At 39.0% G+C, this 27,653-nt stretch overlaps 1 protein-coding gene across 2 annotated transcripts in view; it reads left to right on the top strand.

Annotated features, from left to right (window-relative positions):
- The window catches only part of loxl2a (lysyl oxidase-like 2a), a 43,313-nt gene that overhangs the window by 2,254 nt on the left and 13,406 nt on the right, over window positions 1-27,653 (top strand). For both annotated transcript variants that reach the window (XM_041781881.1, XM_041781890.1), the window contains exons 2-6: window positions 2,572-2,864; window positions 6,501-6,676; window positions 19,182-19,390; window positions 23,015-23,231; window positions 24,372-24,555. In XM_041781881.1, coding sequence (XP_041637815.1) covers window positions 2,591-2,864; window positions 6,501-6,676; window positions 19,182-19,390; window positions 23,015-23,231; window positions 24,372-24,555 — 1,060 coding nt within the window. In that variant the 5' untranslated portion in view covers window positions 2,572-2,590. The remainder of the gene's footprint in view (window positions 1-2,571; window positions 2,865-6,500; window positions 6,677-19,181; window positions 19,391-23,014; window positions 23,232-24,371; window positions 24,556-27,653) is intronic.

Below are 27,653 nucleotides of genomic sequence, written 5' to 3'. Positions count from 1 at the left end.
TGATAGGAAAAAATTTAAATTGTGTTGAGGAGTTTACTTGCATTTTTTGATGGATTAAATCCTCTCCTACACACAGGTCTGAAGGAAAAGATGTAGTTTTTTTAAAGCTTCAGTATTTTACAAAACACTTGATAAAAATGTTCCATCAGAAAGTTTCAAAGCATTTTGAAAAACTAAATTGCATTACAAAATTTTTCTGTTTTTTTCTTTAAATAGTTTTTAATGAGGATGCACAGAGGCATCAGTTTCAGTGACACTGGCCCTTTTAGCAAACATCACAACAGATCTTCATATAGCATATCAATCTAATGCTAGCATCTGGCACACATAACCGCTGATTTATTTGTGGGCTCAAGAGGTGACCTGTTGGACAAACTCTGATCTGTTTTTCTGGTCAAACATGAGAGAAAATGTTGTGGAAGTCTTACAACAAAAGAAGTGGCATCTGTATCGGCCTTCATCATAACCTGACACGCCAGATGGATTTGTTTCACACATCCATCTGGGAAAGCTTCAATAGGAAACATTTGAGAAAAGGCAGAGGATTTGAAAAAAACTCGGAGTGTGATTGGATGAACGTTCTGTCTGTCACATCTCTACGGGCCAATCAGAGCAACAAGACACGTACGTAGCAGCTATCGAGGGATAACGCGAAACATGGCAACTATAGACATGTAAGCACTCGACTTTTGTCGTTTTTGAAAAGAAAACAACTCACTGCTGTTCTTTGTTCTTCTTTTAACGAAGAAATGTCAAGTTCTGTTAAAACTGATGCTTTAGCAGCATCCACGCTAAGCTTTTAATAATAATTGCACCAGCCTCTTGTTGCTGCTTGTTTACGTCACGACTCTGCCGTACTGCCCCTTGTCGCTGATTGGTCCTGTCACTTTCTAACCGGGCCCCTAGGTTCAGATGGGAGCTTAACAAGATGGATTCGCCAGTGAAAAACAAGGAAATGGGCGTATCCTGTTGCTTCGCAAAGTTACCTTCATCAACCATGGTCAAAAATGTTATTTTAGGGCTTGTGTCCACAGCCAGCATTTTTAGCACTGGCAGAGCTCATAACCTCCACCTCTCCCCCTGAGTGCTTCTCACCAGCCTTCATCGTTGCTAATTACAGAAGTTGGCTCTTTCTTTCCTTGGTAACATCAGTTACATTGTTTTGAAATAGCTACATGTGCCTTATGTTTAATTTTTTAAGGATGTATATCACAAAGAAAACATAAAGACAATGTAAATGGATACCCTCCTGACATAGGAAACAGCTGTAAACCTGAAAACTTTACCCTCAAAAGGATGAGTCAGATTGGTTAGTCTTTCAGCATTTAGTCCTGCTCTTTCTTTTATTTGACTGACAGGGAAAGGGACATTGAAGGGTGCAGCGCTGTTCCAAAACTTGAACCAGTTTTAACTGAGTGTGCTTTTAGAGCTGTGACAAAAACAGCTGATGCTGGGGGTGTTTCTTTCTGCTCAGGGCGCTGAGAATGCTGGACGTCATTGGGTTTGAACTGAAAATGAGTGCTGCCAACAAAAAAAAACAGCAGCTGTGAACACAGGCTGTTAAATATCAGTTTTGTCATTGGCCCTGATTTTACAACCCATGCATCTCTACTTTTAACGTCTTTGTTATAGATGAGAACTTAAGTCAGATTTCTGTCCAGAACATAGAGCGATGCAAATGTGTGGAGCTTCTATTATTATTCATACCAAGTTCTCTAAAGTCAGTGTGATAAGTTGTTTAACATTTTTAAACATTTAACTATGTGATTAAACGCTTGCTCAGCCACACCAAATGATACACTTTTGATAAAGAAAGAGATGTTATTACCTGAGATCTCCTACAGAAGATTTGATTTTTTTTCTGTATTATACATGTCCAATTTAGACGATGCCTATTTATTTGTTCTGCATAAAAAATAAGTAAACAAACGCCAGCTCAGAAAAACAGTTTAATTCCTGCTCCGTCTGTAGGGACTTGGGCTGGGAATCATGGAGTCCCAGAATAGACCAAAGTATTGAGACCCTGACTGGTTGCTGGACAGGTGCCAGCTCACATCCCAGGCACTGCTGAGGTATCCTTGAGCAAGGCACAATGATTTTAATTATAGTATAGTAAGTATAACAAGGGAAAACAATGATTAAACCTGTGGTTCTAATTGCATTTGAGGGTATTAATGGCTGTCTCACAAACTAAATAGTGCACAGACTTAAACTTGTATCTCACTTTTCTAATCTTTTGACTACTCAGTTCACATTTACAAACCTTGTCACATTCACCCATTTACACACTGATGGCAGATGATGCTATGTAAAGTTCCCAAACTACCCATAGGTCACACATCTAATCACCACTGCAGCATCATCATGAAGCTAGCTAAGCATCGGGGACAATTTGAGATATAACCCCGATTCTTCTGGTTGAGAGACAACTGAAAAAGGGGCTACCCTAAAACTAGCTTTCCCTTGACAAAAACCCTTTTACTATAGTGTTAATTACCTTCAATGTATTGCAGCCTGTAACATCTTCTATCTCTAATTCTTACTGTGTTTTATTTTTTTATCTCTTGCCAGATTGCCGTCCAGGTCCATCATGCTTCGTCTGATCATCGTACACTATTTCATGTCCACTCTGATGTTACTATGCAGCACCCAGTCAGACTCTGGCACCCCTGCTATCCAGCTACGTCTAGCCGGGGAGAAGCGGAAACACTATGAGGGTCGTGTGGAGGTGTTTTACAATGGAGAGTGGGGGACAGTATGCGATGATGACTTCTCCATACAAGCTGCTCAAGTGGTGTGCAGAGAGCTCGGCTTCTTGGATGCTGAGTCTTGGTCGCCTTCATCCAAATATGGAAGAGGAGAAGGTGAGAAAAGCAGCATCTTATACATTTCAAGTACTGACTGGTTTTAAGGGTTTGATCCGAACCTTTGATTTCTGGATCAGAACCCTTCAAAATAACCTTGAAATAAAGTTTCTAGGTGTCTCATGACTGAGGTAAGACTTTTAATGTGTATATTAGCAAAATGCTCAAAGTAAGTTTATTAAAACAGTTTAATGCATTAAATGAGAAGCGCTGAATGATGTATGATTTCCTGTAGTCTGACTGCTAGTACTCTCTGGTACTGGTTTCTCCATTAGAAGTGAACTTAGACAGTCCAGTCAGGTCTGAGCATGAGGGGGTTTCGGGGGAAGTCTGCGTGGTAGTGGGAGTGGAAACACTGATTGTGTAAACCAGACACATACGCAGACGTAATCTCACTCCTCCTGCTTTGTCTTGAATAAATTCCTGCTTTACTGTAAAAATACTGATGAGATTCCCAACAATAAACGTGCTGGCTGCTGGCTGCTTCTGGTAAATGTCAGTCAGTGGCTGTTAATTAACTCTGTGGCCCTCGTTAAAAGCACATGTTTTCCCACTGGGCTTGCCACATCCAGGCGGCCACTACAAAAAACCCAAGTGATTAAATTAGCTACTTGCTTCCAAAAGCACAACAGTTATTAGAGCAGCTTAAAGAAACCCATTAATAGCATATTACCTCATGTATATGATTTTAAATGAGTAAAGTAATAATTAGGGGCAGTTTTATCTTTGTATTTGCACTCTTGGACTGACAGACAGCTGTTTGGATGAATTTTAAGCAACGTGGCTTTAGAATTGTGTAAGAATATACAAATGTTCTTGGCGCTTCTCCAAAGACGCTTGTATCTGATTAAATGTTGGGATGCTCCAGTGAGAGGCGGGGCAGGAAGTTTAAGTTTAGCATCCATTGTTTTCTGAAATAACAAGTAGCCCTTTATAACTAGAATTACCAACTATTTTAAGTAAGGATTAAAGAGTTCTTATTGACTTGGCAAGTTTAGTTTATGGGAGGATCATCATGAAAGCAAAGAGGACTTAAAGTGAGTGAATGGAAACTACTGTCGTCATTGTTTAATGTTGGTGGTGTAGGCCATAAAAGTGATCAATAGCATTTTCTGCTCTCCCTCATGATGACTTATGGACCAGTGAAAGAAACCATGAAATGTCTTTAATTGAAGACATCACTACATAACCAGTAGAAGGATATCCTTTTTGGATGCATGTTTTCCTCCTGGCATGTTTAAGTCTGCTCCTTAGCTCCTTTAGACAGCTGTGATGTGCAGTAGTAATTCAACTGCACATCATAGCTGTGCAGCTGAATTACTGTTTATTTAGATGTTTTAAGGAGGATATCCTGCCTATTTTGTCCTAATTTTAAGTTGAGGCTATGTGGTTGAATTGAAGGGAATTTAAAGCTCAATTTAACAATACAATTTTAATGTCTCTGCTGTTTTTTTTATCATTGGCATCCGAAAGTGTGAAAGCTTTGAAAAAACTTCAAGTTTTAAGTCATGTTTTTTACCCAAAGCCAGTGGAAGCCAAAGGGGGGCACACTGTCTGAATTATACAATTACCTTGGCCATTGGCGTAGCACAGGGGGGAAAAGGGTACTGATTACCCCAGCTCACAGTAGGGAGAGGCCCTTGGGAAGCCTTCAATGAAAAGTATGTTTTTATTACATTTTTCTTGTATTAATTAGTGCCATTATTGAATCAAAAGCAACTCTTCCTGCAGACATTCGTAGCGCTCCATCTCTGGACATTTTCAAAAAAACGTCTCAAGCACCACCTGTTCACCACAGCCTACAGTCTTTACTTAACCACCCCTTACACTCATCCTACCCCTCACATAGTTTGTCCATGTATATGTGTTCCTGTAAAGCGTCCTTGGGTTTCTTGAAAGGCGCTATATAAATTCAAGATATTATTATTATTATTATTATTAACTAAATGAATTAGTCAACAGACAGAAAATTTGTATCAAATAAAATGAAATAAAATGATGGGAGGCCCCTGCTCCTCCCTCAAAAATGTCCAAATGGTATAGTCCAGTGCTGGGAAATAATGCAAGTAAATCTAATTTAACCATTGTAAAATATTGCTCATAAATCCAGAAATTATGGTTCAAAATTACATTTAAATGCATAGATATTTGTAAAAATGATGCAACATGCCAGTGGGGGGGTTAAGTGAGGAAAATGTGTCTGTTAATTTGTGTTGATATGTGATCCAAACCTCACTCTGATCATGAATAAAAACATTTGATCACAAAAAAAAAATGACGCAACATTTGTTGCTTGGCTAGGCAGTTATGGGAGGCCCTGTGTAATATTCTTTCTGGGGGTCCAAAATCCCTAGCTACACCCCTGACCTTGGCATATATGCAATTGTGCATTTTAAAAAGTGTGCAGGATTTTGTCTACAATTTTTGGTGGGGAAATGTTCCAATATTGGGTCCCTTGGACTTCGTTTTAGCTACCATGGAATGAAAACAGGGAATTATGTGGTCCAGTTTTCACCAGTATAAAAAGTTTGTCCCATGACAACCCTTATATGCTCTATACCCCCAGCTGTACTTACTGGCTAGTGAAAAAAAAGTTGCCATCAGGCCTTTAAATGGTAGTTTGAATGCTGTAAGCTTGAATAATCACAACTGGCAGTGCTGAGTAATGGTTAAGAAAACGTGTTCTGAAACGAAGTTGCTGTGATTCAGCTCCTGAAGACTTGGCTCTAAAATGTTCCAGAGGTAATCATCTCTCTGCCAAAAGGCAGCAACGTGAGCGTACAGCATGCAGTCAGTTCCCTGGTATGATCAGGATGTTCCCCAGAAACGTGTTGAGACTGTCACAATGATGAGCAGCCTAGTGGTTGCTTCCATGGTGACAGTCCTGTGGTTTTCACGTCTGAGTGAAGTCAGACAGCTGGACGACAGCTGACAACATTACAACATGTACTGGTCAGGTTTTTGGCTAAGCGATCCTAAATTAGTCAGTTTATGTTGGAGACCAAACACATCTCCACGTGAGTAGGTTTGTTGTCTCTGTGAATGGACCTCAGAGGAACTGATGCAATAGATGTCAGAGGAGGGTACTCTTGAATTTATACTGTCAACTGTTTAACCAATCTCATGTTTATTCTTTCACATGACTTAATTCTTTATAAGGGAAAGCTACTTGGAACAAGGGCTGTGGACTTGCATAGCTCAGTGAGAAAATGTGTTACTGCGAGTGTGGAGATGAAATTTGTCAGATAAATTACTTTGGAACAGTTATGTGTTAAGTCAGCACATTAGACTACAGTGTAAAAGTCTGGTGACCTAAAAATAAAAACGGCAACCCACAACTCTTATCTAAGGTTAAAACTAATATGAAATTATTGTTTAAACATCTGCTATTCTTTCAAAAATATTTTGTTTTGTAAATGAAGTAGGTTTCATATCGCGTCTTTTGAAAGGTTCTAAAATATAATAAAACATATAAAATAAACAGCCAAAATAAATAAAACCATCATGCTTATGACCTTCACCGACTAAAACGGAGCTAAACATTTCTGAATAAAACCTTCCTTGTGGGTGCTGTGAATACACTCTGCTTAAAAGCACATGCCCACTTGCACATATCTTTGCCTCTCGCCATTTCAGGCCACATCTGGCTCGACAACGTGCATTGCACTGGTTCAGAGAAGAGCCTGGCTCAGTGTGAGTCCAACGGATTTGGAGTGTCTGACTGCAAGCATTCAGAGGATGTCGGAGTGGTGTGCACGCAGAAGCGCATTCCTGGCTTCAAGTTCATCCGGAACCAGGCCAACAACGATGAGGTACATTCTCACAGAGAAACACTCTCACACATCAGCCTACTGTATATGCTGTGAATTTTTGCCCTTTATGCATATAAACTCACACATATGTGAAACACCCAGGGCAGGATTGTGTAATCACATAATTTATAACACTCCAGTAGCAACCACACATGGTACAAGTACATGTAGCTCAAACAGATGTTCAGAACAGTAAAAAGAGTGAGAAAGGATAGGCTAAAGATGAAGGAACGAACTTATCAGGGAGCAGACATTTCTCCAAGCAGTTAGAAGGGAACTATTTTCTTTAAATCCTTTCAGCTTTCCAGACAGAGCCAGACAGTTCAGTGGGCCTAGTGTAATGTCTGTCTGTTGGCAGGTATTAAGCTGAATAAAATGATGAGACTCGCTGAAACAAAACAGTCAAAAACTTGTCATGTGGAATATTCATTATCAGTGTGTTTTTGATTCACTTTCCCGCTCCAAATCCACCCTCCAGATTTGATGCAGAATAGGATTGCAGCTTGTTAATCTATCAGTGGATATCTGTGGATACAATTTTCAGTTTTATTCTAACAAGTTTCAAAATAAGAGTACGCCAAATCAGGTTGCTACATGAAAAACGGAGAGGTAAAAGCTGTTACTTTTTGCTGTAATGTTAGCCCTTCAGAAGAACATTTTTTTATTATTTTGCCTTTATTTGGATTGAATAGCTGAAGAGAGACAGGAAATATGAGGAGAGAGACTGAGAATCTATCCCATGACCAGTTTGTCAAGGATTACAGCCTCTTTAGATGGGCGCCTGCTCTACCCACTGAGCTAAACCAGCACCCAAAAATAGTTTAAGAGTGCCTTATTATGAGCCAAATTTAACCAGCCTTCCTCTTTTACATATATACAGTCCATGTGTGTACTCATAGAAAAAACGTGGTGTCAGAAGCTGTAGTATCAGAACAAGTAAAGAAATTCCCTTACGCAACAGTTACTCTGTCATATCCAAAAAATAATGGCTGAGTGTTTTGAAATTCTGAGTTTATTGTGTGGCAGAGATATGTCAGCTATATTAGCAAGCTAATGTTTTAGCCGCTAAGGTAAAAAACTGCATCATAACTTGATGTTTTGATATATGGGTTGTTAAATTTTATCTTAATTTACTCGTTATGATGGGTCCAACCTGCCTTAATTTAGGTCTGTATAAGATAGATACTTGCATTATAATAAGGAAAAGTTTATTAGGTACAAGCCAACAGCTGATGAAGCTCTATGTATTTTGTCGCATTAAAAGGTAAGACTTTTAGTTGAAAAATTGCGCTAAATCCACACGTCTGGACAAAATGAGATACTAGTGTTTCATATCTGCCATTACATCAGGCTTGTGAAATAGTCATAGAACCCTCCAAAGTTTGCACTAATGACTTTGCCAGGCGTGTCTAACCTGGCCCACAGCAGACCCCCGCTCTGCAGCTGGGAAGATTTTGGAGATGACTCAGAGAGAGGGGAAGACCATCCTATCTGGCTGCAGAGAACGCCTTTGTGCTGGATGGAAAGTCGGTGTGGGTTTGTGGACGTGACTGTAGAAAGAGAGGGAGGGGAGAACAGGGGTATTATTCAGCCTGTCAGAAAGCAAGTTATTAAAACACACTGCCATGAAGGGTTTCCCTATTAAAACCAGACAGACAGATGAAGCAACATTTCTCTGGCAGCTCACAAGACTGGATGCTCTAACAGTATGACTGCATTCATACCAGAATGCTGTGCTTGCTCATATTAGAAGGCGGGTCTGTTACAAGAGCAGTGCCTTTGTTTTTTACTGGATTCAATTAAGAAGACACACATCTGAAATCCATGTGTAGCCTTTTTCCCATGCTTAGTGTGTCAGGGACATAAAGAAAAATATGACAGTGGAATCTTTAATCATGATTACTGAACCCTTTTCAAAGTGGTCCTCATTTTAAAGCCCATGTATGCCCACAGCACCCTCTGGGCCTTATTTGTCGTGTGTATTTAGTGTCTCTAGGGTGTTAAGTCCCCCACCCTGTAAATATTTCCTTGGTCTGGCCAAAGCCTTTTAAGTTGCAGGGGAGAGGAATGGTAAAAGGTGCAGCTACACCTCTTTAACCATGTTTGGTCTGACGTCAGCAATGGCAGCACTGTTCCTTTAATCTGTTTACTCACAGCATGAATCGACATTTTGTGCTAAAATCTGGGAAGTTACCACCCTCACTGATTGTGAAACCCAAGGGCAGAGCTAAAAACGACTCAAGTGACTATTATTTTTACTTCCTTGGGAATGCTTTCACTTTAAGAATGCACATTTTCTTTAGTGTCTTCACCGCAGTTCAACAGCGCATTGCAATTGCTTTAAGCTCCAGTGTTTTCATGTTCATGCTGATATAATTTACAGTGCCTATAAAAAGTATTCACCCCCTTGGATGTTCTATCCTTTCATTTAGTTTATAAACCAGTCATGGTCAAACTAATTTGGCTTTATTGAAAAAAAAGTTGTGGCTCACCAAGTTACAATTAGTTTGTTTTTGTAAGGTAGACATCACGACTTCTCTGCAGGAAATGCAAGTATGCAAGGATAAAAGTGCAGCTTTGAGCACAGATAGCAATCTACTGAAAGCATCTGTCTGTAATTAATGAAAACAGATGCTTCACCTGGCAAGAGGTGCAACTGAGGACATTTACCTCATGAACTAATGTTTTGTCAGGGCATTCGCTTCACTAAGTATAAAGAGCCGTTCAAGTTTTGCCGTAAACTAATTCCCCAGTGTCTTTCAGTCCCTCCAGTCTTTCAGAGCTGTCATTTAACTGCTGACCTCTTTAACCTCTGCCTTGTCTAAGCAAAATCACTTTTAAAGCTGTCTGCTACTGATCTTTCTGGAGACAAAAGCCATGTCTCTCACCACTTTAACCTCTGTCAGCCTGTTACACAACACTCATAACAAAGTAGAAGAACATTCATTCCCGAGTGACTGAATCATCATAAATGTTGTTTAGCATTTTCCCATGCATCATTACGATTACACACCATCACAGCAACCCTCTCTGAAATCTGTTAATTTTTAAACAAAGGAAAGTACTGTTTTGTCTTTTTTTAATCCAGCTTGTCCTTTTATTAATAAGCATGTGTTTGTCCGCGTCAGATGGAGCAGATTACTGTAGCTGCTGTCTGTGAGTCAGTAGATGTGGGAGATTACATTCATCAGCAGAACCAAACAGTACGAATCCAGGAAACTTTGTTTAGCATCTGTTTGGGACATTTCATCCAACTCTGCCATGTCTCATTGTTGTTCACGTGTTAATGGCATGCTGCACGTGCCACCAGCCTCCACAGGGTCATTACTAAACACACTCTCTTTATTAGAAGATGCCTGAAGTTTCAGTCGGTATATGTTAGGTGTTTATAAGAGAGGGTGAGGTGTTATTTAGGGATAATTATAGGTTGCGTTTAATAAGAGCCATACTAGGGCATCTAACTGTGTGATTTCCTGAAAAGTCGGTGTTACGTAATAGATTGTCTCCAGCAGAGAAGAGTTCTGTGAGAACTGTTGCCTAGGTAAGCGGGATCACTGTTATATGAAACCTTTAGGTTTTGAATAAAAAGTGAAACTGCTTTCAGAAAATTCTGCACATTTGAAGTCTGCATTATCTCTTTAAGAACGACATAGTGGTGGAAAAATAATCCCCTCAAAAGCAGCTGCAGTTACCAACCAAACACTTACATCCAGGATCAACACAAAGACGTCAAAGGCCAGTTGTAATAACACATATACTGTGGCTAAAAGCATTTCCATTCTTTGCACATCTTCACAGGGCAGAGGTTGCACTTCTCCATCAGGCGCGATGGTTTCTCCTTACAAGAATTCAGTGCTTTACATTCTTTGCTGAACACCAAAGGAAACCCGAGCAAAAGTTGGCTTTGCCTCTTACATGATGTATGCAAAGGGCTTGTGAGGAGGAGAGGGACCGAGGGGAGAAGAGGTTGATGCGTGTCTGGAGGCTGAAGCTAGTTTCTCCCTTGTAGATTAAGTAGCAGACAGATTTACCACATGTTCAACAGCTGCATCTCACTGTGGCCTCAGCTCTGCTGTAGGTTGCAGAGAGAAAAATCCAGACTTAAAGTATTCATACCTACAATTTTTGATCAACCGATCATGCATTATGTTGACTGATGTGCAAGTAACATCTTTCCAGTTTTTGCTGGATTTAAAGTTATAGGTGTAAAGACTTTAAAGATTTGTTTTGGGTGTTTTACACTTTATTCGGAATAGAAAATTGGGGGGAGAGAGTGGTGAAAGGCATGTGGTAAAAGAGCAATATGTAGGTATAGTTCGTTCATATAGCACCTTTAAAGGGCAGATGTCGCCGTTTACAAGAGCCGTAGCTCAGTCCTAGACCCAGGCTGTCCTCTTGAGGTGCGATCAAACACTAGGCTGTTTACACCCCTTTATCAGGGTATTTTTGTCTGATCTTGTCCGTTCACATTCCCTAGACATGTCTCCAGGAAATAGCTGAATTTGGATAAGAAGTGTTTTTTTATTGCAGTCCTGTGGGAAACAACAAATTGCTGGACTGATTAAACTAACAAGATTAAAAAGGTTGAAAAGGATGCTGTCTATGTGCTAGTGGAGTCAGTTTTTAGCTTGGATGGAGCTAAGATGCTTCAAATCTTAAACTATTCTTGCTTTGGCTTTATATTTAAATAACAAAAATAAGAGACAAAAAAACAACACAAGTGGCTCGTCTGTTTCTGATCAAGAATACAGTCATCATTTCAATTCATTGAGCAACTGAGGCAACTTGAGAGCAAACCCTGGTGAAGTTATATTTTACACCGGTCTGCAGACTGGGCTTATAAAAGCTGTCTTAATAAATGACATATGATCTAGATATACTGTTTTTAAGAAATTTGTCATGATTAATACATGTGGTATGGCTTTCTCTTACCCAGTCAGTAATGATGGAGTGTAGACAACCTCACCAGGTTGAACTATTTCAGAAGGAATGTTATAAGTTGATAAATATTTACATTGTTTGAAGTCCAGAGGCCCATTTCAGAAGGCAGGTTTAGTGCAAACCTTGAAACGAGTGGCGCTCTGTGTTTTCCTTCTCAGAGAGGAAGGTATCTCAAACCTCAGTAAGAGGAGTAACTCAAAGCTGTTTCACAAAGAGCAATCATTAAAGCTCTGAGTCAGTAACTATAGTTACTGAGTCTATGATCCTAGTCAGGAGCAGGTTTTCCTCGAGTTTCTCCCTGTCTTCTTCCTCTTACAGAACCAGAAACATGGTCTCATTTCTGCATTTCTTCATTCATTCATTCAGTCTGTATCAGGCGCGTTATCTACATTTAATCTGGATACAATCACAGTTTATTTTATATGAATATAAACAAAAAAATAGGCTACAAAGAGCATACCTTTATAAATTAAACATAATATTCTCTTGTTGGGGAACAGATGAAGGGGCTGCATTACTCTGAAAGAAGTTGCATTTCCAGTTATAGTTACCAGAATTATACTGAGGATAAAGCTAATGCAGGGCTGCATGGTGGCGCAGGGGTGTTGAAACACTGTTGCCTCACAGCAAGAAGGCTCCTAGTTTGCTTTTGTTAAGGAACTTTCTGTGCAGGGTATCATGTTCTCCCTGTGCATGTGTGGATTCTCTTAGGCTCATTAGGTTAATTGGTGACTCAAACTTGGTTGGTGTGAGTGTGAGAATGCCTGGTTGTTTGTCTCTATATGTCAGCTCTGCGATTGGCTGGTGAAAAGACCAGGCTGTGCCCTGCCCAGTGACAGGCTGGTAGGCTCTAGCCCCCACGACCCTCAATGGGATAAGCAGTGTAGAAAATAGATGGATGAAGCTAATGCACAAAATGTTTACGTTAAAGATTAAACATTACATTAATCAGGCAACTATTTTATGGGCAATTTGCAGGTTTCTTTCCTTGTTTACTCCTAATGTCTGTTTTGTGTGCTTAACAAGTTATGAGTTAAAAGTAAATCGTTAGTGTCTTCAGAAGCTAGGATTCTCTTCTAAAAAGTTCATACTGTCTGTAGATTATTTCAACTATTATCTAAAAGCTAGCATATAGCTTGAATGCATTTGGCTACATAAATTTAACATGGTCCTTCAAAATAATAGATCCAACCATAGACTATAACTATGATTTTACTCCCATAACTCGTTTCATGAATCTTTCAGATTTACATCTTTATGCTAAAAATGTCAGACTTTATTCTTGTGGATTTACAACTTTAATCTTTAAAAGGCATTTTTTTATCTCTAAGTCATTTTTTCTTTTATGTGGCCTTTATACTCTGTCATTCTCTCCGTTGTCGATCAAGCAGAGTGACTTTTTTCTTTTCTAAACATAAGTTAAAACTTGCCATCTATCCACATGAGGGTTTCTGCATTTCAAAGCTAATGTAGTTACACAAGCAATGTAATTAACATTACTACATAAGCCTATGTAGCTAAGTTAGTTGTAGCAATGTGAGCTGTAGCAAACATTGCTAAAGCTAATGGAGCGACTTAGATAATATAGCTACGTAGCTGATTTGTTTTCATCGTGAATGACCTTTTCCCCTGTAAGCAGGCCACTTACTTGGCTTCATAAATTTTATGTAATTATGTTTTGCAGATCAGGTTTTTAATTTTTAGCTCTTGGTATACTAACCCTTACCTCATTACCTACCCTTACCCTATATGGAAGTTTAATCCGATTTGATTTTGCAAATTTTTTTGTTAATGCAGAGACGGCGTTTCACATGGAGGGTCTGCAAGAGAAGCAGCCGGACCCTTCTCACTCCCAGGCAACCTACTCAAAATTGACCAAACAAGTTTAAATAAGCTGTTCTGAAACCAAGAACTCAGTTTCTCATCTGAGGGTCAATCAACTCAGAGCTCAGGGCTATAATCAGAGTTTGTTGGACCTCATTTTTGAAACAGGCTCCAGTTTTAGGTGTAAGTGAGTTTTGGCTTCTATTTTCCTGTTAATGATGATTCTTTCCCTTTCCATGGCCATGATTGGAGTTTTAATACTAAGCTAATAGGCATTCCAGATGCAACACATGCACAGCTACAGAAACACATGCACATACACAGCACACATGCACAGCTACAGGCACACATGCACATACACAGCACACATGCACACCTACAGGATCACATGCACATACACAGCACACATGCACACCTACAGGATCACATGCACATAAACAGGCACTCTTTCTCAGTCAAATCAGGCAAACTTGGGGCCAGTGAGGCAGAGTGGGGTGGAGCAGATGTGAAAGTCATTTCAAAGAGTCTCCCTGTTCTCCTGCTTTTCAACTAAACTGTGGACTGATAATTATTCATACTGAACATGTTTTGTAGGGTGGAGCAGGGTTGGGTGGATGTGGGTGGTTGGGTGGGGGGCACGTGCAGATGAACGTGCAGCATGGCTGGGAGGCTGAATAAAGCGGAAGAAATGCACAGTAGTGGAAGCGTTAGTCAGACACTGGCTAGACCACCGGCTCATGTTCACACACCTCCTGAGTGAGGAGAACCTGGCAGAAAAACAAACCAGCTCTCCAACTGGAAACACTTCAGTAATGGTCAAAGCTCAAGTCACATACTGGTAATGAAAAGAGCTAAATGGAGACTGTTTTCTATTTTAGTGAGTCACCACAAGACCAGAAATGTGCTACTTTTTTTAAACATTTATTCTCATAAATAGGTGCTGTGTAATGTGTGTAGAGTGGTTTTATTCCTTAATTCAATAGATCCAACACAGCCAGTCATGATGTAGTCATCCTGCAAATATTTAAAGCATGAAATACTAACTATATGGTATTATTATTATTTTTTTTTTACCAGAAAAGATCTAGTTTTTGGGGAATAAAATACACAGAGTGATTTACTTACTGTGTGCAACATAGAGAGACATGCCCAGTGAAGAGTTGGCTTAAGATGGAAAAGGGTTTTGGTATGTTTTAACAACCCAAGTCTGCTGTTTTCTTGTCTTTGTGCTAAGCTAAGCTTAGTTGATTGGTGGATGGCACTTGTCTCATCTAGTAATAATGATGCATTTTATCTTTAGGCGCCTTTTAAAGGCAAAGCCTTACCTTCTAAGGCAAAGTTAAACAAGATATAAATAAGGCAACAAAACACATAACTTAGCAATGAATTTAAATGTTGAATTGAACAATGAGTAGGTTGGCAGAAAGAAATCAGTCCAAATCCAATTTGTAATTTTTAAAAGGTCAGTTTTTAAACAAGATTTGACAATGGAGAGAGAGTTTATGTCACGGATGTCTGGTGGGCGGGAGCCCTGGAGGTAAGGTGTAGAGTGGCTAAAGGCTCTAGATCCCATGGTGGTCAAGCAGGCAGGCGGGACAGTGAGGTGGATGGAGGAAAAGGACCTGGGGGGTGTGCTGATGTGCAGGAGGTCAGAAAGTTAGTAAGGGGTGAGGTTATGGATGACCTAGAAAGTGAGGAGCAGAATCTTTAAGTCAGTAAGATAGTTGACAAGGAGCCAGTGGAGCTGCTGGAGAACAAAAGTAATGTGATTACTAGATGGGGTTCTGAGAAATTTGGACTAATTGAAGTCTGTGAGGGAATTTCTGAGGGAGACCAAAGAGAAGGGAGTTACAGTGGGCAATCCAGGAAGAGGCCAAAGCATGCACTAAAATAGTGGCAGAATTAGGAGTGAGGGGTGGATGAAGATGATTAATGTTACATAGATGGAAGTATGCAGGCCTGGTAACGTTGTTGATGTGTGATTGGGAAGACGATCTAACACCCAGACTCTTAACCTGAAGGGAGAGACTGAAAAATTATCAGTTCTGACGAAAAAAAATGTAAGGTTTGGCTACGGTGAAACCAGGATTAATTTTCCTGTAGACATTTGAAAAGGGAGGAGGATGGAGTTAGTATGTTGGATAAGTAGCGCTGGGTGTCATCTGTCTAGCGGTGAAACCTGATGCTGAATTTCCAGAAGATACGTCCAAGAAGAAGTAAATAGATCATAGTAGGGGGCCTGGGACAGAACCCTTGGGAATGCCGACATAGACTGGAAAAGGGTAGGATTTGAATGATTTGAGTTATCTGAACTGAGTGCAACCAGAGAGGAATGATTTAAACAAGTGAAGGGATGTGTTTGTGAGGCCAGTTTGTCAAGGAGGTTGTGGAATCATGTTAAAGGCTGCACTCAGATTGAGATGGATAAGAATGGTTAACAGCCCAGAGGCAGCTGCCATGAGGAAATCATCAGGGAGTTTTGGCTGTTTTTCTGCTACAGAGGGGTGAAAACCAGGCTGAAGGTGTTTATAGAGGTTATTTTCAGATAAAGTTAGTGTGGAGCTGAGATGCGACTTTTTTTCAAGGATTTTGGAGATAAAAGGAAAGTTGGAAATAGGACGAAAGATAAAAATATTATCACTGATTTACAAGGAACTTTTGTTTTTTTGTCAGTTTTTGTGCTCCTATGTGGTACATCTTATCTCTTTGCTTGTCTTGTCCTGTGCATGTGTGTCATTCTTAGTGTGTAGTACTTCTACTAGTATAGTACTGTATTTTTTCAATCAAAATCTCATCCAGATTTATTTCAAGAGTCAAATTTCTATATGTCACTTGCTGTAAATTATTGGCATGTAAAATGGAAAGAAAATGCTTTTTTTGGCTTGGTGCTTTTAAAGCCTGTATCCACTTAAACGCCAAGGGATTTTTTTGTTTTGTTTTTAAAGATTATTTTGGGGGTTGCCTTATTTGATTGGGCAGCTAAAGACGGACAGGAAATTCGAGGAGAAAGGAGTGCCAGGATCATGATTTGAACCTGCAACCACTACAGCCTCTGTACATGGATCCCTGCTCCACTAGCCGAACCTGACAGCCACGCTAAAGATCCCCAGCTGTACAGAATTTTAAAGTAATTCTATTAATCTGATCTTTATTAATTTGATCCTTTCAGATCAAAATGAGACAGCTGTATTAATTTCAACCTATGTCATAATCAACAAAAAATCCTCAAGAGTTTAAACTCCAGTCTAAAGGTTTAAGTATTCTTTAAATTGTTTAACCATTTCCTTTTTTTCCTAGAAATGTTAGTTCAGTGTTCAAAGTTACAAACATGAATATTTAATTTTTCTAGACACAGAAGTGGAAACAGGATCTTCACAGGTTCATGTTCTTCTGCTTTACAGTAACTTTCCGGCGTTTTTCCACAAACAAAGCTGTAAAAGTGACCAGTGTGTAGATCTGGGCTTCTGCCAAGTGGGATTATGCTGAATTTATGTCTGGTGGTCTGACTTTGAGGAGGGGGAAATGTCTGGACTGATCCCAGCTGTGTGGGTGTGTGTTTGTCCTCTTCCTTCACACGTTCAGATGGGCAGTTTCCTCCGTCTGAGCCAAATGTAACAGCGGTCAAACACATTTCAAACTCACCTCATGCCCTCTGTCCACTGTTGTTTTTACTGTCACACCTGGATTCACTTTGACTGCTCACGTTTTTTATTTGGATCCACCTTCTCCAGCACTATATGTATGATTCTTTTCTTTTTTGTCATAAAGTTATATTTCTAATTAGCTTTGTGGTTTTGATATAATCTTTATTATATTTATGTTCTTGAAATAAAGCAAAGAAAACCAAAGCAGTGAGATTGCTGAGGTTTTAAGTTTAGAAGATGAGATCCCTGATTATGATCACGTCTCACCTTCTCCTCCTGCCAAGCACAAACGGAAAGCACTCTGTCATGCTACGGCCTGCAGGAATCTTTTCATGAAAGAGTGGTTTCTATCCGCTCCAACTGCTGCGGTCAGTGGGAGGACGGGGGTCACTGTAGAAACATTCTGGCTCCTCCAGTGCAGCAGTCCTTGGTGTGTAGAGACCCTGAAGCCTTGAACATTCCCTCAGGCTGACGCCATCTCAGGAAACCACCCTGTGGGCAAACGTTTAATATTTCTGCCTGGATGTACTTTTCTTCTTTTTACAGCGGTAAAGAAGCAGGCTGTGTCAGCGTTTGCATACCACAGAGCAGCTCAGTTTTGGCTCTTTTTGGCGCCCAGAGCTCAACCTCACAGCCAGCCAGGAGCAAACTACCGAACTAGGCACACGGAGGAAGCAAACAGTGGCAGGGTAATAAGGTTGTTGTTTTCCCATAAAGCCATGGGAGTCAAAGGTTACCATTCCTGACTGATTTAGGAGTTTTCAGGACATATGATATCCTATTAGCTGTGGTGCTGACCCTAATTCTAACCAACTGACTTTACAGCCTTTATAGTAGACTGGACCACCCGCAAACATGCTCCTTACCTGGACTCTGCCACCAGCTTCAGTCTTAAATAGCTTTATTTACAACCACATCTTTCAAGAAGATGTTTTTCTTTTTTCAGAGCTGACAGGTGGACTTCTTTCTGCAGGATTAATCCTGCTGTTTTGTTATCATCCAAGTTGTCAAAGATCCTCCGCTACACATTGTTTTAAAACAGCACTTCCCATTTTTTTATGAGCAATGAAACTGAAAAGTACAAACCTTTAAAAAAAAGTCCTTTAGTCCTATTTTTGAAAGAGAGAGCCTCTGTGGTTCATTAAAATTCACCCATCAGTTCAACTGGATTGTAAATTATTATCTGTGATAACTGAGATGGGATATTTTTGAATGGGCCTGTACTGTATTTGGGACAATAGAAGACTGTGTAAATTGGTCAAAACCATTGGCAGCTTTCCAAACCTTACCTAATAATTCAAAACAAGTGTGAAAATTGTTTGTCAGACTTTACTAGTGAGCATCAAACTTTAAACATCTATTACACTCACAGTCCTACAACCAATGTTGATGTGTCTCACACCATATTTTATATTTTGTTACTTTTCACAAAGATAGTTCCTTTAATTTCAATTCCAAAGGCTCGAGGTGCAACAAAAATGGGGGAAAATTCCAGAAATCCAACCTCAGACAGCTCAGCAACCTTAAACAAGTTTGGGCAAAAATTTTATCTGCAGATTTGTTCCACTTTTTTGTACTTTTAAGCTTATGTGCAAACTATGCAGCGTTTGAAAGGCCTCAGTAGAGTTTGTTTACATTTCTTCTCAGTATGCACCTCTTTTATGACTCAAAGGCTGTACAGTATTTAAAATAAATCAAGTGTAACAGTGAATGCAAAATGCAAATAAAACTACATATACAAGTGAAATGCCTGTATTTTTGACAGCTAACAATTCATGTGAGATTATGTTCACTGATTACATAACTATGTTTGTAAAGCAATAAATCTTAGTCAGTGTGGTTCATGGAAAGTTGAGCTGCACGTATATGGAGACATGATTGGAAGGAAAATAGATGAATCACCAAGTTTATTATGATTCATCCTGCAGCTGTATCAAGCTAAATAGAAATTCATCTGTGGACAGGTCTTTGGCCAGAGGTTGACTGATGCTTGTACCTGATGTGAAATAACACTTTTTAAAGTCTTTGTTGTCTCCACAGTTCCTTCTTGGTGTCTGCAACCTTTAAATGATCATATGTATTTAATGTGTTCTCAGGCTATGACGGTGCAGGTGGAGGATGTGAGGATCAGGGCCACGTACTCCCACAGGAAAAGGATTCCCATCACTGACGGCTTCTTGGAGGTGAAAGACGGGGGCAAGTGGAGACAGATCTGTAATGAGGGCTGGACAGCGATGAACAGCAGGGTCATCTGTGGCATGCACGGCTTCCCCGGGGAGAAACGCGTGAATACCCGACCATACAAGTGAGTGATGGTGCCAGGGGGCGAGCAGCTGGGTTTGAATACAGCCAGTTACATATAATGGGGTCTATATGAGTTCAACTCTTACATAAATGTTTAGATTTGGTTGAGTAAATAAGACAGATACATTTCTGAAAAATATATTCAAAGAATAGTACTATAAGGTCCTAAATCTATAGATTATAGAAGCCTTAAATTTACAACAAAATGTTATACTTTTATGCAAGTGTCAGAAAAATCCGTAAGATTTCAAAAAGATAGCGGATTGCTGTCTCATTTATTACAGGGAGCTAGTTGATCTTTTAATACTGCCCCATGACTTATTTTTCCTAATCTCATGCCTTTAATTTTGTAAAATTAAGATCTTTTAGTCATGAATTTACTGCTTTATTCTGGGATTTTTGTTTATTTATTATATAATTCTCTTAATTGTTTTCGGAAATTTAATTGTACAACTTGTTTTATTTAATTAAGCTTAGGACTTTAATTTGTATTTCTAACTTTATTGTTGTAGATTACTTCTCTTTATCTTTGTCTTCTTATGCTTCAATGTGACCTGTATTCTATACTAAGCTAATACTATTGCTAAATAAGTATTCTTTTTTTTCTGTTTTTAACAGTGTGTAAAAAAACGGTGTACTCTTGAAATTCCTAAAGATTGTTACATCTGTTGGGAGATCCTTTTTTAACAGCTGATTTTCAGTTTTAGTCCGTTTGGGAATGTTTCGTGCAAACACGCTGATGTTAGGGAAGATTACGTAACGTATTTGTTTACACTGGTCATCACTCAACCCTCCATCCCCTCTGCACACTGAGATTAAGCAGACGTGAGCTGCAGATTCTTGACAAGAAGCCAAACACAGCCAGAGGAAGTTTTAGTGGATGAAGAACGACTGAGAGCAGAACGCTGTGAAACAGTGGCTCTTTTGGCTTCATATAACTGTTTCCCTCTGGCGTGAGTGTGAGCACGCTGTCCTGTCCTGTGTGGGCACGTCTATTCCCCACAACACTTGTCCCTATAATTTTTATCTGTTTATGTGGGCAGGCAAGGTTGAAAAGAAAACAGACACATACTACACATTAGCTCAATCATGAGGAAACGTCTGATACTGCAGAAAAGAGAAAAACACATTAAACAGCTAAGCCTAAAATATAAATCGAACCGTTTTATGAAATAAAATTTGCTACCTGCTCCCCAAACAACATTTTAGCACAACTATTATCATCTTGATTTTATTTAATGGAAAAATGTAGAAAAAATGCCCCAAATAAAGTCTCAAACCTGTTTTTCTTCTCCAACACAGAATCCAGCAGCCAAATACTATTTTAATATCATACTAGTGGCATAAAAGCTAAAAACCTAATATTTTAAAAGCTTGAACTAGCTCTTCTGTGTTTGAAAACTAAATAAAACAATGTGTAATCAGACTAGATGTCAAATGATTTTATTGACATCAACTTGTTAATACACTTGCTAAGTGTTCTAGGTCTAGTTTGATGGTTAAGTAAAGTTTACACAATTACACAAGCAGGGATGTCCCGATCAGCATTTTTGGCCTCCAATTCCAGTGAAATTTATTAAAATGGATTATCTTTTGATTCAGAGTCCTGATCTAATACTCATATTTTCCTAGATAAGGGTTTCAGTGGTTTTTCTTTACAAAAATAATTTAGGTAAACAGAATAACAAGACTGAGACAAGCTGAGACTGAGACAAGACCAAGACCTTAAAAAAATAAATTTAAAAACAACATAAAAAGGTTGAACAGTTAAAGAGTAATCTCTCTTTGATTTTAGTTTTCTTTTCAATAAATTTGACAGATAAAAACTAGGTGTCTGCTACTGTTTCAAAGCACAACATGCAAAAATCTCAAATCTTAACAAATTTGTTCAACTAACTTCTTGTAAAAAATAAATCCTTGTAAGTATTTAAAAGCCACTGACAAGTCCAGAATTAATTCAAGTGTCTGAAAATGAGATGTTTATCTAGATTTGTCAGGTGAAGAGGCCTAAAGTAAGTGTTCAGAGGAATTTCTGACTGGCAACACGATGGACTGATGTCCGAGTTTTTGCAGGTAGAGCTACGTATTTGTTGTTTTAACAAGTGGTTCTTCTTATCACATTGATGAAGTTGGAGAATAGCAGAACAGTGCTGGATGGAAAATCCCAAGTTCCACACCACTGGCATTTTAGCCACCAGGTCGCAAATGTTGCTACTCCTGCTGCTACTGCTGTTGTCTTATTTGCATGGTTATTACCCGCTGCTCTGTTCACGACCGCTGACGTAAATTAACTGTTGGGCTGGTCGGATCAAATTACCGATCTCCGATCAATTAAAAGATGCCTCTATCGGCTCTGATTCAATACACGTGATCGGGATCAGGACATCCCTGTACACAAATGTATGCTGGTTTATTATGCACAGCCAGTCAATATGAGTACCAAGAGCCACAAACCAACTACACTGAAGACCTAGACAAGGAAGTATGTTCATCTAAAAGAGTGAAGCACCTGGATTTTCACAATGATTGTTTTGCTTTAAGCAGCATAGAAATGAAGACAAACCAGCTGACTTTGATTAGAAATGTTTCTACTTTTAAAGCTTTGATAAACATGATCTCATCTGGTTTGATGCAAACCTTACATGTGGTTGCATTCTTGTTAAAAGAAATATCAGATTCATCCAACCAGCATAGAACATCTTTAGTTGTTTATTTCACTTCAAAGCATATGTGTTCATCTAACAAAGTTTTTATTTGACTAATCTTTCACCAAACCTGCTGAATTAAAAACTTGACATCCCCTCAGATTTTACTAACCATGGCTTATTTTTGAGCTGCGTTCTGTTTAAAGCATCTGGATAAGCTGCATGAGGGGTTGTAAATAAAGCTCATGCTGGTTTCATTTCATGGTCTGCTTCTTTTGAGGCTCAGAGCAGCCTCAGACCTCACTGTTGTCAGGGTCTTCAGTGACCCCCAAGTTGATGGCTTCCATTCAAGTATGGGGGTCATGGGAATGTTAAGGTATTCTCACAACAATTACCTCCATTGTGCTTCAATAGGGGCCTCCTCTTCTCATTTAAAGAGGTAAAACTGTACACTGACGTATAAAGATGCTTTGTGCAGCCATTGTGCACTTTTTTTTGTGTTCAAGTGTATTTTAAGAAACTTGTGTTAAAAAGAAGTCGTTTCTAATCAATAGTCATAAATTCTTAGGTAACTTAAAACTTTCCTCTCTGCTTGTTGTGCCATGTGGTCTTCAAAAGCTCTCGACATCTGGGTCGTAAAAGTGAATTGAAACTCAAATGTAAGATAGCAGAGTCTTTCATCTGCTCCTGAACGCACCAAAAGGAACATTCTGAAATAACATATGCTATAGAAACTCCATGCCTTGATGACATAACATACAATAACAGAAAAGACAGATGATTCATGTCCTCTGTGATGGATTTTCCCTCTGAAGAAAGTTTCCAGACTGCAGGTTTTAGCTTGAACAGATTCACATGGTTACTTTAAAGGCCAGAAAAATGTTAGCCGTTCATTAACCCTCAAGACTTGTTTTATAACTCAAAACTTACAAGCTTGAACAAAAGTCTAAAAATCCATTGCATGCATTGTTCCCTTTCAGAATACTGGCCAAGCGTCGTAAGAAGAACTACTGGGGTTTCTCTGTGAACTGCACAGGCAATGAGGCCGACCTGTCTGACTGTAAGCTGGGCAAAGAGATAGAGCTGAAGGGCAACCTCACCTGTGAAAACGGCATGCCTGTAGTGATCAGCTGTGTGCCTGGACGTGCCTTTGCTCCTAGTGTCAGCGCCGGCTTCAGAAAGGCCTACAGGGTGGAGGTGGGTCAGATTTTTGCACATTTTGCTGCAGAGATGGCTTGCATTAAGATCTGTTGCTGTTAGCTAGATTTAAACTCAACTGCTTCAAGTGCGGAGATGTTGTTTTGTATTTGGAATAACAATGTTGTCCTGTTATGTGTTCAAGGATGTGGGTGAGGGTGAGGGTGAAGAGTTTCTTTGGAAATTGGTGATTTAGTTAGACACAAAACCAGATGCCTAAAAGACGAGTTTTTACTAAGGGAGAGGAGCTCTTCCATTTTAAGAACATAGCGTTACACCAGAGGAGAACAACAAGCCAGAAACATTCAACAGGCTGAGACACACTTTTATGGTGCCATGTGGATGATGTTAGCTCCACATTTGCAGATGTTTGTAATGTTTCTCTAACGCTGTCTTCAAGAATACATCTGAATGTCTCCAAAAGAAAATCTGCTTTTGATTTGAAAGGGCAGATTTAAATTCCCCTATCAAAGCCTGTTTGCTATGAAATCATGTTGCTGCATTGTTTTTACTTTGTAAGAGCCATAACATCTTCAATGTAGGCCTAAAGTTGAGTCAGCACATGAAATCACTTGTAGTTCAGCACTGGATTATAACACTGCCTGATTATTAATTAAATAAATGTGCAGACAAGCCACTGGAATTATCTGAATGAATAAATGCCAAACATCTGCCATCTTTGTACTCTGCTATCATTGTCCCACTCAGTGTTTTTAGTATATTTATCAAGTTGTTACTAAGGTAACACAAATTTATTACTGAGCCAGCAAAATGTGGAACAATGGTGATCCACCTTTATTTCAGCTCAGTCTGAACCGAGCTGGACACCACACAAGCTTTTTATTGTTCCAACTTGTTTTATTTGCATCAGTAGTACAGTTTTCAGCAGAGTGAGCAATGGTAAGACACAGTTGCTTTTTTATAGAACTTGAGAAAACCAGTATTTAATATGAAAACCAGAATGATATACATTTGTCATACATAATTGAAGCTTGTTTAATAGCTAAACTGGCTACTACTCATTGCAAATATATGTCCAAATTAAAGAGTAAAATGTATTAATCAAATTATGAAAACAGTATTTATTTCTTAAATATTTAAAGATTAAAGTTTAAAGATTTTTATTGATTGTTTTCATAGCAACCCTTGGTGCGGTTAAAAGGCGGTGCTATGATCGGCGAGGGAAGAGTGGAGGTGTTGAAGAACGGAGTGTGGGGGACCGTGTGTGATGACAACTGGAACATAAAAGCAGCAACCGTGGTGTGTCGAGAGCTCGGCTTTGGGAGCGCCAAAGAGGCCTTGACCGGCGCCCGACTAGGACAAGGTATGACCTCGAGACTGACCCCTCTAAAGCTGTGGTTCTCAACTGGTGGAGCCTCAGGACCCACCATCAACACCTGAATGAGAAATCCCAACTCAAAATACAGATAATATGACCAATCAGATTTATTTAATGAATATTAGTATGGTTTGGATCTCATACAGTACAAACATTGACAAAAGACAAAACAAGCATCTTACAAAAGAGGTTCTTGGACTTTTTGGCACTTTTTCCCACTTAAGAGGGCTCTATGATCCATTTTTGGGTCTTAGCCCACTGGTTGAGAACCACTGCTCAAGCATTGAGGAACTAGGCATTCTACATGATTAAATGTTTGAAAAAGTTCTGGTTATTGATTTAAAGAATTAATCAAGTTAATCACATAAAGACACTGCGATTAATCATGATTAATCATACATTTAAAATACTACCATTTAGCTTTTTTTTTTGGTTTGAGATAAAGGGAGTACAAGTACGGTAAACTATGGTTTTTAAACTGAATTTAACATCTCTGCTCAGTTGTATGGGTTTGAAAATTACAATAGCTTAATTTGGTGAGCATTAATATCCCTTAACTGCAAACTTAATGAGCAGACAAACACAAAAAAAGTATAAAATAACTTCTGCTGTGAATGTAAAATGCTTGCCTTGAAGCCCCGTGTCTTTAATGATGATGGTCTGTAGTCTTTGGTGGCCTATTTAGCGATTGCCTAAATTTCCATGTTTGGGATCAATAAAGCACATCTATTGATCTATCTATCTATCTATTGTAGTAGTTAGCTTTGTTGTTGTTGTTTTGTTGACAAATCCAGGTCTGCTGCGCTCCACCAGTGTAGCTTGATGACCACAGCTGTGTTGATATTAGCTTCTTTGCTAACATAACTTTTGGTTTTATCTAAACTTCCATTCGTTTTACTTTTAAAATCCTAATTTGCCTTTAAGCAGACCCGGGACTGTCCCATCACTCATCACTTTCACCATCACATCTGTGCTGTAGGACTACGGGAGGAAATTGTGGTCAAACTTGGTCATATGTTTAATTAGCATAATTTTTTTAAATGCTAAGGTTTCCAGATTAATCATGAGTATTAAGATTAATAGCCCCAAAAATATGATTTCAAAAATGTGTTTTCAAAAAGGAGGGATTATCATTGTCCCCTTTTTATACAGCTTTGTTTTGATCATAAAAAGAAGGAACTAAACTCCTTGTTTTTTAAAAAATGCTGTGAACTACCACAAAAAGTAAGTGAAGTGTTGAGATTTTCTTTAAAAAGTGAAGCCATAAAAAATGTCTTTGCTTAACTGCTTGAATATGCATAAGATATGTTGAAGGTTATTGCTAAACATTTGCACATTTAATAGAGTGACACCTGTGAGCTACTTCAAGCAAACAAGTCAAGCTGACGTGCATCTTTATCTACAGTCACCTGACAAACATCTTCCCTATTCGGCTGATTCCAGTCTCTCTTTCTGCTCTGTTGGTGCCAGCTCTGCCCCTCAAATGCGCTCTGACTTTCCACTCCACCACCACCCCAGAACCCACTTGTAGGCTTCAACTTAGGGGTTCAAATCACTATCACTCCCCAACAAAGCTTAGATGTTTAACTCCTGAGACCAATGTTGTTGTATATGAGAAGAAATGACAGGTGTTATTCAAAGCTAAAAAAGTTATAACCATAAATTGTAACCGCTTGTTTTTTCCTCTGTAAGCTTGCTATCGGTGCTTTCTAAGCTCTTACAGAAAGTTTTTTTTAGTGAACATGGAACTTGGCTGACTGACAGGAGTCTTTAGAGATTAAATCCACATCAGTAACTCTGATATTGAACATCTTTTTATCCATTTTATAAATCATTTTTCTATTTTCTTGCAGCTAGCGGCTAATGCCATCTACCATCTTGTGTGTTTTTATCCCATAATGCAATGTGCCTGGGCTGTGACAACCAATGGCAGGCTGTTCCATCGTCATGCCATGCTTTGTCATACATGCCATATTTGCAAACACTTGAGAGAAGAGAGCCTGAATGACTCAGAATTAAGAGAAAAAGAAAGAGAGGCTGTGGTGTGGCCCTCTGTATCACTGCAAAGAGAAACTGCTTTGAATAATGACTAAAATTTCCAAAAGTGCAATGACTTTTTAAAAAAAAAAAGTGAATCTTTTGAAGACTTTTTTGTCACAAAATGATTTTTTGTGTCATTTTTTTGGTCCCCAAGAGATGGGAGAACAGGTTTGTACAACAAAAACCCTACGTCCTTATTGTTCACTGTGTATGATACATAAAAATCTTTAAATTTCATTTCCATTAAGTTTTCTATTTTGTCTTTATAGTCCAATTACTTTAACATAAAATTCAAGTGACATTGCAGCACACATATTCTTAAAGCCGAGGTTGTCCTGAGAAAATTAGGTTTAGAGCTTGACTGTGCACCATAGGGTTAATGTTTTACAAGCTTTTAAAGAGAAAAAGTCTGGATGAGACACAATGGTTAAAAAATACAAGCTAACGGCTTAGAGGGTTAACACAATGCATTAAACATTTCAAACCATTCAAAACACAAGTTACCTGATTGACCTTAATGAACTACCTTCCCTTCATCATTTCTCCCTAATCGTAGGATCCTTGCCCAAAATGTTTGAAAATTAATAGATGTGTTTGTACCTTTTTTTAGAATAAGTCCTGAATGATCTGCAGATCTTTACACAACAATCATGTAATTATTCTGTTGGCAGCCCACTGCCTCCATACACTGTAACACTGGAGACCACAGTCATTCACTGATCCTGTAGCCTTAAACACATTTCACATGTACCGCACTAATCACTCAGCAAAAGTCCAAACACAACTTCAAGCAGAGCTCATTTCCAGCTGTGAAAATGAAAGGTGTGGTCTTAAACTGACCACATCCACCTCCACCTTATCTTTGGCCTCTGTGTCAACCAGCTGCTCTCGTCCACTTCAGTCAGTCTAGACCTTCAGTCAGCATTATCAAGACATGGAGAATGTATGGGGTTGCATATTAACATTCATACCCTGACCCAGATTCTGATTCTGTATAATATAAAAATTGAATGTGCATTGAAGCAGTTGTTCCCTCTCAGGCC

This window comes from Cheilinus undulatus, linkage group 3 (genome assembly GCF_018320785.1).
Source record: "Cheilinus undulatus linkage group 3, ASM1832078v1, whole genome shotgun sequence".
NCBI classification, from domain to species: Eukaryota; Metazoa; Chordata; class Actinopteri; order Labriformes; family Labridae; genus Cheilinus; species Cheilinus undulatus.
This window is presented reverse-complemented; position numbering and strand designations above follow the sequence as displayed.